The 11,379-nt window shown below is 46.9% G+C and overlaps 1 protein-coding gene across 1 annotated transcript in view; it reads right to left on the bottom strand.

Annotated features, from left to right (window-relative positions):
* The window catches only part of LOC139687244 (IDLSRF-like peptide), a 73,365-nt gene extending 62,957 nt beyond the window's left edge, over positions 1 to 10,408 (bottom strand). The window contains exon 1 of the mRNA XM_071584377.1: positions 9,959 to 10,408. Coding sequence (XP_071440478.1) covers positions 9,959 to 10,103 — 145 coding nt within the window. The 5' untranslated portion in view covers positions 10,104 to 10,408. The remainder of the gene's footprint in view (positions 1 to 9,958) is intronic.
* Between the last annotated feature and the right edge of the window lie 971 nt (positions 10,409 to 11,379).

An 11,379-nucleotide genomic window follows, 5' to 3' on the forward strand; every position in this document is an offset into this window, starting at 1 on the left:
GAAACAGAATAGGTTGAATTGAATGAACATATTGACAATGAATTGGACATAATTAGGCAGAATGAAATGAGTTGAATAATATCGTAATAATGCGAGGCAGGGAATGTGTGGGGTGAAGGAGGAGGAGGTGCGGAGGCGGAAGCACCAACAAAACGGAAAATGCGAACTGGAGGAATGGCCAACTTTCCCGCAGCCAGTATATGTCTCTTGGGTGCATGGGGCGGATAGGAAGTTGGGATAGGCAGGGGGGGAGGAAGAGTGAGACAGGGGTGACCCACCATCACCTGCTCTCTTCAATGGATATTTTCCTTCTTTTCAATGGCAAGGAGGTGGGGGAAAAGGGCTGGAATCAGGAGTGAAAGTAGTTGAGGAAATACTAAAATCAGTATCAGTTATAATTGTGGATGATCAAGCATTGGTTTAGCCAGTCAGTCAAGGCAATTGCAATCATAGTCGAGCGTAATATAATATTTGAGTGGCACACATCAATGAATCGTCAAACAAAGCTTACGTGGTTTTCGAGGCAGACTAGGTTAAACGTTCGGATCGGAGAGCGAAAATTAGATCGGGTGGCGCGGTTGCCCCTCTTGGGAGTGTTTCTGGACGGAGGCGGTCGAAGTGAGAGGGACAAGAGGAGAAGGATTGCGTTCGGGAAGGAAGCTTCGGAGAGGTGGAGGGAGTCCGGTGTCACGGAGGGGGGTGCATTAAAGCAGTGCTCATTTGCGACCTTCGGGGGCTGAAACCAATATCGCGAGTGGGGTTCAGGGCACCGGGAGGCCTTTCAGTGGCATCCGGACGGTCCTTCGCTCCGACCGGCCCCCGGACACGTCACCTCGGCACTCGCCCAGTGAATAAGCCCGCGCAAGTGCAGAGGGGGGCGCGCACCCCTTCCGACCGAGGCGGGCCACACCACCCCGGGGGTCGATCGCTGACTGCACACTGATTCCGCTGACATTCGCCGGAGGGCGCTTCTCAAAAATCGTTCGTTCCGGACGGCCGAGAAAATAGTGGCGCATCGCAGGGCGGGGTCGAAGGCATTCAGTCTGTGTTTTTTTTCAATTTGAATAATTAACGTTACAGTTCACTATTCCACTGCCCACTCCTACTACTCTCGAAGGAGGTTGTCACCCCTGCGACAGCCGCCACCTCCGCCGACGGCGAGAGGGGATTCCCGAAGCAATTTCGATCCCTCGCCATCCCACACTCATAATCCCACTGAAAATTTGCTTTATTCGCAAGCATAAAGCCATGTGTGCACCCTGAAATCTCGCGAACGAACTTATATTTAGCAAATGCATTTGCATGCGACGGTTTCTGAACAGGACAAAAGGATTTTCCAAATAAAAGAGTCGGGATTGAAAGTACACGCGCGAGTGTTCACTTCCAAAGCCGCCTTCACTCGAAGGCATTTCGCCGCCTCCATCGAAGTCCCAAGTCCTATTTGGAAATGTACGAAAGCGTTCGTACTTTTTAAGTTCCTCATGCAGTTTACATCTCCGATTAATGGAAAATAATCCGTTACGTTTTCAAGCGAATTTAAAAATAACCAGTCTTCTTTTTTAACGGTTAGACACTAGTTTATAACTAGATTAGGCTTGTGATAGATCTAATGCTTATCATTTGGGTTGGCAATTGTTTGAGAAATAATAATTTGATGTAATTCCGTAATTTGGAGATATTGGTGTAATTCCAGAGTTTTCTGTTTCAGTTATGCTGGCCAATATACTGCATCATCATCCGAGATTAGTTGAACGCATCACTCCGTTCTCGAAGGGCCTCAAGTCCTCGGCAGTCAATTTTCCGAGGTCAGCCATGCGTCCATCATCTCAAAGCACACACGAAGTCACATTGGCCATTTTATGTCCCCTTCCGCGTATCTAGGTGGCACGTAATCTTGAAAAAAATTTTCCTCATTGATATTGGAGCTCTTTCGTAGGTTTCGTACATTGAAAGCCCACTTGCCAATGGTAAACTGTATAAACGCCCATTACACCTCTCTAAATGGGGGATGGAAGACTAGACTGCATCGTTAGGATATTTTAATGTACCCTGAGTGTTCTAGCGTGATAAAAAAAGGTTCCCCAACGGCACGGGTTGCAGAACGCCATCTTGGCTGCCAATTATTTATCTGCCATGAATCTGACTGCAACAACAAATACTATAATGCCATAATCTTAAGCGTTGGCAGTTTTATACATAGAGTTCAGAGACAGAATTACATCGAATGATCTTTAGGATCTCAACGGAGATAGCATATCAATCAACTAAATTGAAAGCTTTTACGCTCCCCACTGTAAATTTCACGCCCCCTAAGGACTTGGCTCTGAAGGCAAATGTCCAATAGGCCATGTGGTATTGGTCGGGGACCGGTGGCGCCACCTCGCCGCGCGGTTCTTCCTCGGTGCGCAGGCACCCTGACCTTCCCCACTCCGCTCCCCCCGACCCTGCGAGTGATCCATTGTGCCCGAGGCGCGCCTGGCTGCTTCCGCCCCCATTCCCTCTTCCTCTCCCCCCCCTCGGCAGCGCTGTGTGCGCGCCCCCTCGATCGACAACACGCCCGGAACAGAAGAGGACACCCATCCTTCACAGCGGCCACGAAGGATCAATTCTCGGCTGCTCAATCGAGTCCCCGCATCGCAACGCTTACATGTTTGTTATCGTTATACCTCCCGGCATGCTCACTGCCTTGTTCCTCACGCCTCTCTGGCTTCGGCTCTCCCCTCTTCATAGCTCGCTCTCTGGTCCGCGTTTCGTTCCTTCGGCCGGAGCGGTGACACGCAGCCGAAGACGATTCGAAGAATTTCCCCCACCGTGTGCACGACGTTCCTCCAATAGAAGGATGCCGATTCAGGTATAGTTTTCTGCTCTTTGGTGTAAGATATAATTAAATCCTGCGGGTTTGATCTTTTGAAAGAGCCTTTTGTGTGGCAGAAGAGGTACGCGCGCAATGGTACCTAAGCGAGATACTCATACTGGGAGCATTTGAAAGGAACAGCAGTCAACAAGAAGGACAATAACTGAAGCCAGTAGATGCGACAAAGAGAGCACACTAGGGAACTGAGACTGAAAAAAGATTACTTTTCCCTCCTATCTTGCGGTCGGATAATGCTATTCTGATCCCTCATCTTTCGCGGGAAAAATGATATTCGTAACTCTATCTCCTTCCGCAGTTAATCTCTCAAATTTCGTTGAAATGATCTCTCCTACCGAAGTATGATGGGGTTAACATTGCAGTTTCAAAATTGATATCTCCAGGATTCGCAGACGCGTCGTAGAGAGTAGAACAGTCGGTAGACGTACTGGCTGCGGGAAAGTTGGCCATTCCTCTAGTTTGTATTTTCCGTCCTGTTGGTGCTTACGCCTTACTTCACCCCTCCGCCTACGCACTTCTTCCTCCTTCACCCCACACATTCCCCCCTCACATTATTGCTATATTATTCAACTCGTTGTATTTTTGTTGGAACCACTCTCCGGAACAGGGAAACACAGCATTAGAGATAGTGTGAAAAATCTAATGTACATATAATAATCCACTGAAATTTAAGCTTGTTCCTCGATTATAGTCTGGCCGGTAGTCATATGTACAATATCATTTTTATCTAAGCCTTTTAGATCAGCGTTGTTTACTTCGGACAGGGAGAACCGTGTTCGCTGCATAGCAACGTGAAAATATTATCAGGAAGTAAGAAGGGAAAAGCCGACCACATTATTAAAGATATGATAGGGATATTTATAAGTGAATCATTCGGGGATCGGGATGGTGTGGTGGCTAACGCAAAGGTTTCCCACCCAGAGGGCCCGGTTTCGAATCCAGGCGGCGGCAGATATTTTGCAGTGGTGTCTCGATCCCTACTTGAGGTGCTTTGTGGAGAGCACTTTGAGTGAGTACACCATCCATCGGATGGGACGTTAAGCGGCGGACCCCTTGGCGCCTTCGTGAAGAGTAGGCTAATGCCGACACCGGGTTTCTCTCCACCCTTCAACCTTTCCTGTCCATCCATAATGGCGCAAATGACCTCAGCTGTCGGCCGCCTCGCCTAAAACTACTACAGTTAATCATGAAATTTTAAAGGCAAAGAGGAAATACATGTAATTCCTAAAGGGTCTAAATGATTAAGGTCAGCAAGTTCAGACATGGGCAGTGTTAGGAAGAGGTGTAAGGCAGGGTCGTCCATTATCACCCTTGCTGTTCAACGTATATGTGGAGGAAATGATTAAAGAGGCATGGGAAAACTGGAGGTAGGAATGAAAGTTGGCGGGGAATTGGTAAAATCAGTTATGTTTTCCGATGAACAAGCAGTCAGCCAAATGTCATTCAGCCAAAGGATTGAAAACTCTGCTCGCCAAGCGCATTGAAAAGTAATTTCGATAGGTAAGAGATGAGAATAAATGTGAAAAGCAAAGTACGTGGTTTTAGTTTCCTCAACTACGTAAATTCTCCATCTACGTGTAACATTTCTGATCTAATGCCTTTACCATACAGTCATTTCGATTAAGTCCTTTTATCTCTCTTGGATATTTTCTGGTTCAACCAGCATTTTTTCGGACTTGTCTTGGATTGTTTGCACCGATTTTTCCTTTTTATTTCCTGACTTTTTTCCACCTTCCTGTATAAGGCACCAATTTCACCCTTCCTTCACTAATCTGCTCTTCCAAAATCTTCCTCAACTATTGACTCGACACCCTTCACTTTATTCTCCTTCCCCAAATCCTCTATGCCTCGATGCACTGAATGGTTGAGGCCTTAACTTTGTAGAATTCCATTTTTAACTTAGGAAAAATAATATTATCTTTGCTTTCTACAAAATAAACTTTATTCGTCTCTCAGCATTTTTTGACTAGTTTCGTTTACACTGTAACATCATCAGGACTAGAGACCACTAGTCCTGATGATGTTACAGTGTAAACGAAGCTAATCAAAAAATGCTGAGAGACGAATAAAGTTTATTTTGTAGAAAGCAAAGATAATATTATTTTTCCTGAGCCTCCATGCCTCTCCTATTTGGGCAAACGCCTCCCAATCCTCTCTAAATAAATTCAAAGCCTGGCTAAAAAAACGGCCCGAAAGAAAGGGAGTACCCACTGGTTCATTCCCAACGTCAACGTTAATAAAAAGAACTTAACTACATTAACTTCGTACAATATTGATGAACTCATTCAAAGATCATAAACAAACTTCAAAAAAACCATCGTACAGTTCTCCAACCAGTTCTCCCCATCACTTTGGCTCCATACCGTTCCCATTGGTCCTGCAAAATACCCTCATCGGTCCATGAGTCACACCAGCTCAGCACCTAGGAAGAGAATACACCCGAAATTATCCCGCGATACAACCCGTCATCATCTCCTTAACCAACCATTTAAACGTTTCACCCAACGCCAAAAAACAACTGACAAGATAAGGCACACCACCTCCGGATCTCCCAATCTTTAATGCACTCTCCGACAACTGCTCCTCTTCCCAATATGTCTCCTTTTTTCAAAATACAACACATATTTCCAACCCCTAACAGCTGCTTTCCCTTTATCAAAGCGATCCTACCCTAATCCTGTATTCCTTTCCTAAAGTTCTCATCAATAAACCAAACTTGATACCACTCTGAAAATAACTACTTCCCTTCTTCATACGTCCTCCTTGCTTCCAGAGGAATTACGTTCCGGAGGAATAGAAATGGATTACACTTCCAATGTCTTGGCTTCCTCTTCAAACTTTCCATATCCTCGCAATGTGTCTTCCAAAATACTTCTTTTGCTCTATTTGTTACCGTCTTAATTAATTATTTGACTCTTTGTACTCCTTTCGGCCTAATTCTGTGTTTATTTTCTTTCATTTTCTTCTCTCATCTATCTTTCTAATCACCTCGCCCTTAATCCGTGGTTTCCTTATCCTTTTCCTATTAAGAGTTTCTACAGTTTCTCCTATAGTTTTCCATATCCCTGTTTTGATACGTCCCCAATTTACACCCATTGTTCCCAACTCCCTATCCTCAATCATGATTTTCTCTACAGCCTGCTGATACTCCTTCCTTGTCAATCCAATGAGTGCTTATAGGTTTCATTTCCTATACCGTCTTCTTCGACTTTTTCCCTCTGAGTGAAAGAGTGACCTAAATGCTTGGGATTAATAATGGAGGTGATTTAAACAAGAGATTCAATCTCTACTGTAACCTTCGCTCCGTGAGTCATACCCAGCCTAGCTGCTCTAATATTTTGGGCACGCTACCAAGTTTATCTTGACACCTTTTTACAAATCTAGAGCTCCTCTACGCTGCACGCGAACTAACACGGCAATCAATCCGACGTCTTGAGGATGCCATACACTTGCAGCATATTCTAAATGAGGCCTAACAAGCGACATACTATATAATATTTCTCTTGATCCCTTTCATCAAATTTATCCAGTACTCTTCTACTAAATCCTAATTTCTCGTTAGCTTTTCCACATATCCACAGTATGTATTGCACCCAGGAGAGGTCGCGAGTGAGGGCAATGCCTAAATATTTAATAAGAGTCCACACATTATGATGAGGAACTTTGTCGATCCTTTTTTAAAATCTAGAATAACCGCGTCCCCTGGAACATTGTCCTCTCCCGAAATAAGAATACCATGAACAAAAAGCGCATGTTGTGCCTCGCAGGATTTACCTTTTCGGAAACCGTGCTGATTTTTAATAAACAACTTATGGTTATCGATGTTTCTCACGATCATTGCACAAAATGGATGAGAGGGAAATAGGAATATGTAATTGCTCGCTTAGTCTTTTTAAGTTAGTCTTTTCCAAACTTCTGGTTACTTTTTTGCTTTTATCATTTTTGAGTGAATTACCAGTTGACTTATTTCCCTGGACCTCTCTGACGTACGACCATTATGCTTTCGGATTCTCTTTCAAATGTTACGCTAATCTTTTCCTTTTGAATTTGCTAAACGCTTTCCGAAATTCCTCCTTGGTGTTCGCCTTAGACATCTTGTAATCATAAGTAATATCAATCTTTTTTTCGCTAGAGATATGATCCTTAATATTTTTCATCTTGGCGTTGTATAGCCTTTGACGTCGTAATGCCCTTCTAACATCCACGTTGTACCATCTAGGTTCCGTGTTATCTTGTATAAATTTACTGGGAATGAACTTCTTGACTGCTGAGCGCGTGATTTCAAGGAAATGGTTCCACGCATACTCAGTATTTTCGTGATTACTATATTTCTGAAAACTTGTAAATTGTTTCTGTAGCACGAAACTTAGACCATTGCGGTCCCCTTCTTTAAACAAGTAAATTTTTCTTTTAGGCTTCTAATTCCGGACCCCATGAAGCGAAAACTTGGCACTTGCTGCCCTGTGGTCACAAATTCCTTTAGTAATTTCTATAGTTAAGACTTTTTCGGGAATATTCGTTGTCAACAAATCAAGAATATTATCACCCCTATTTGGTGAGGTGATAAGTTGATGCACGGAATTCAACGTAAAAGAACTCAATAGGGACTCTTTGGTATCTTTGTCCTTACACCCTGTTTTAAACGTATATGTGATCCAGTCAATAGATGGGACATTGAAATCTCCACCGATTATAACGTCGCGTATGGTTATTGGAAACATTCGATTTCTCAATCTAATTCTGGCATTTAATTATCTTTGTCATTGGGCGGCCTGTAAAATGCGTTTACATAAATTCTTTTGGATTAGGGATTTTTAATTGAGCACCTAACGCTTTCCAAAGCATTGCCAGGGATCCCCTCAGCCCTGCCTGCCTCACCTGCTGACGCAAGAATTTTTAACTGCGATAAAGACAGCCCCCAATTCTATTTGTTCTGTTGTTTCTGCAAACGGAAAAATTCTTTTGGGAAAATTTCAGCGTCGGCATTATCAGGGGATAACCAGTTTTTTGTCTAATTATCTATAATTATATCTGCGCCTGTGTTTTGAATAAGCTGATGATATTTTCCACTTGTTTTTTTTTAACTTTGGCAATTAGCTACCAATAGAGAATACCAATGTTTCTTCGACATAACATTTTTTTAAATTTTTAACGTGGATCGATATCGTATTAATATTGAATTCCTTAAAAAAATTTCCATCCGATGATATGTGATGTGAGTTATATGAACGAATGCCATCAATAACGCTCACTTCAATTAGGGCCCTCACTTTTACTTCACCCTGAAGGAGTCAGCCGTCATGCCCAGCGGACCCGATTTCGCTGGACAAGAGTTAGCATGCATCATGTAGAAATGAAATTTACTTTTCTTTGATGCGCATCAACTACATACATGGCTACCTTTAATACTTTTTCTTACTTGTGAGTTTTCGCCAACTCACGCGGGTCCCATCGTATGAACGAGTATTACAGAATAAGATGAAGCAAGAAGTTACTTGTTAACTTTTTCTAATGCTGCTTGTGGTTAAATATTAGAAATTAATTTGTTGCTTTTGAAAATAAAAACTATACTGTTGATATGTGATGTCTCATTAAACCAAATAAAATGGTACAACTCCTTGACTGCATTGAATACTTGAGTGAATCACAATGCAACGATTTCAGAGGGGCAACCATTCGCCTTGATCGGGATTCGAACATGGTCCCTCGATGTCCGGACGAATACTTCAACCGGTTAAGCAACCAAGCCGTCCTCTGAAACGTTGGGGGCTTTAAAGAAACAAGGTGTTGTGACGATATACCGTACATACAATGTTACAGGCATTCGTAGCCGAGCGCGATGCGCCACAGTGCACGGGGTTAAAGCCAACTAGGGGTACGACTCGTACATCACCTTTTGACAAATTCCTAGAAACTACGGGAGATGCCATGACAGTAACCTTAACGGAGATATCCGCCCTATGAGCATTACAACGCATTAACTTCAGAGTGTAAATATCATTCGCCTAGACCGGGATACGAATCGAGGGATCCGAGTTCGAATCCCGGTCAAGGCAAATAAATTTTGCGCTCTGAAATCGTTGCATTGTAATCCGAATAAAGCGGATGACTCCATTAAAAGTGACGGTTGCGGCAACTCTCGGAGTTTCTTCGAACTTAAGTGAATATTTAATTTTTAAAACCAGAGTGTTTTGAGCATCGAGGAATCTCCCAACTGGAATGCCTCGAAAACCGTTCTGAATTTTGGATTAAAAATTGATCTTTCAAGGTTTATAAGCATAAAAAAAGGGTGACGTGGTTTCACGGTTTGGCACGGTAAGCTTGTCCCATTCGAGGCTGAATCTCCAGCGTCCGCCATAAAATGCACAACTCCCGATAATCGCAGACCTCGTGATTCAAACCTCGTCCTCACGGAGGAGGCCTAGAAGCGCCCTCGACTGGACTGGCGCACAACAGAGGCATTGCAACCGCCACCGTGATGGTTATCGACCGATGGATCGGCAGCCAGATCGGGACATCGATTGCGAGCGGGGGCCAGGGGAGGGGGGTAGGCCGTGAGGTCAGGCGACCGTCTTCCAAGTCCCCGTTTAACCTGTTGGAAGGAACAACCCCCCCCCCCCCGACTAAGGGGAGCAACAGTTGAGAGAGGGGTCCCAGCCCACAGGTGGGGGGCGGCGACTTCGCCCGTGTGAAACTGCCCCGCTTGTCGCAATCCAGCAGCCGTCGGCTCCGGAAAGGGCTCTCACCGTGGGGGGAAGGGAGGGGGGGGCGAGACCACCCGATGCGTCTTCAGATGACCACCACGCGCCACTCCGTCCCCCGGAAACGACCTCGGCGGTTAGGGGCCGCGCGTGCCCGGACGGCGGGCCGCAAAGAGTCGTGACGGGGGGTATGATCGATCGCGTTTGCTCGGAGGAACGCGACCGATAACCGCTTCTTAGACGAGATGTGACCCTGCGCGGGGGCCGCACTCCAGAGGGGGTGGGCCGCCCACACCATTCCGTCGCTCGCTGCGCCATTTTGGGGGCTCGCGGGGGAGCGGGACGAGGGGCAAGGGGGGTGGAAGGAGGTCGGGCATGCACTCACCGTTCCGCTTGGTGTTGACGTGGCCGTAGAGGCGCGACAGGTCGATGGCGAGAGCGGGCCGCGGTAGTGCGGCCGCAAGGGCCACGACGGCCAGGATGAGCGGCACCAGGGGGGGGCGCCTGGGGTAAGGACGGCCGGGCGCCATCGCGCGTGCCTCTGACCTCTGCGCTGCTGCTTCCGTCTCCCGCCTCTCCCTCTCTCACTCACTCGGTCAGCGGCGTCCGCCCTCCTTCGTGCTGGTGCGACGTCGTCCGGTGGCGGGCCGCGTCTCCGTGTGTGTGTGAGCACGCGGGGGATGTTGGATCAGAATGCGTGCTTGCGTGTGTGTGTGTGAGAGAGAGAGAGAGGGGGGGCGGTTGGGGGGCGTGCTTGCGTGAGAGGGGGCGGCTCTCTCGGCGGTGGTTCCGTCCGTCTGTGTCTGCCTCTGTCCTCGGCGCCGCGTCGAGTCGCCTTGGGCCGCGAGAAGGCAGCGCCTCGACCGCCGCGCTGTCGGCCACGCCCGCCCGCACCCCCGCGTGCGCATGCGCCCCCGAGCGTGTGGGTGGGCCCCCCCCCCCCACACACTCGCGGGTCGATTCGGGGAGCGGCGGCTGGGATGCGGTCGCGATCCAAACGCCGAACGCACGCACGCACGGAGCGATCACTTCTACTCCTTGCTTAGCCGTTCGATTCGGCCCGAGGGCCGCTTGGCGGGCCGCTACTCATCGTGCATCGACGTTGGTGGACCCTTCTAAGAACACCCCTCCCGATGCTCTTCATTCGAAATTCCCGAAAGCCCCTTGACGCTTCCTCGGAGTGTGGGCGGCGACCCCTTACCTCGGGGTCGAATTCTGCGTGGGGGGGAGGGCTTACTGCGGAGGTGGGTGGGATATCGGAACGCTGCACCGTTCGCGATGGCACCCACGTCTTAACTCACGTCGCTGGGGGGAGGGGGCGTTCATTCTCGGACTCGCTGTACCTCGGCCCACCGCCCTTCCGCTGCTTATGGTGTGCAAGAAGCTCTCGCGGTGGGAAATCTAACTTGGAGGCTAGCTCACATTTAATTGCATAGTATATATAACCTGCCATAAATGAATCGCGTGATTTATCCGGGTTTTGCAGGTTTACCATGAGAGACCAGATGACGCATTCGAAGAGAGGTGTTTGCGAAAATTAAAAAATTCAAGGCATAACTCAATTTATTTTCATTAATTAATTTACCACAATACCATTACAGTTGAGAAAAATAAGCAATTGAATGAGGATCACCACCACAGTCTGCGCCAACGTCAAATCCTACCTGAGACTAGCTCAATTGAACAAAGTCTGAAAATATATGTCCTTTATCGCATTGGATTCAATGTGACTGATTCACATATGCGCCGCAAAGAATGAATCCTCCTTCATCACGTTTCGCGGAATCCGCATTTTGCTTATTTGAG

The sequence above is a fragment of the Hetaerina americana genome, unplaced genomic scaffold (assembly GCF_022747635.1).
Source record: "Hetaerina americana unplaced genomic scaffold, ioHetAmer1.1.p SCAF_18, whole genome shotgun sequence".
In the NCBI taxonomy this organism is placed as follows: Eukaryota; Metazoa; Arthropoda; class Insecta; order Odonata; family Calopterygidae; genus Hetaerina; species Hetaerina americana.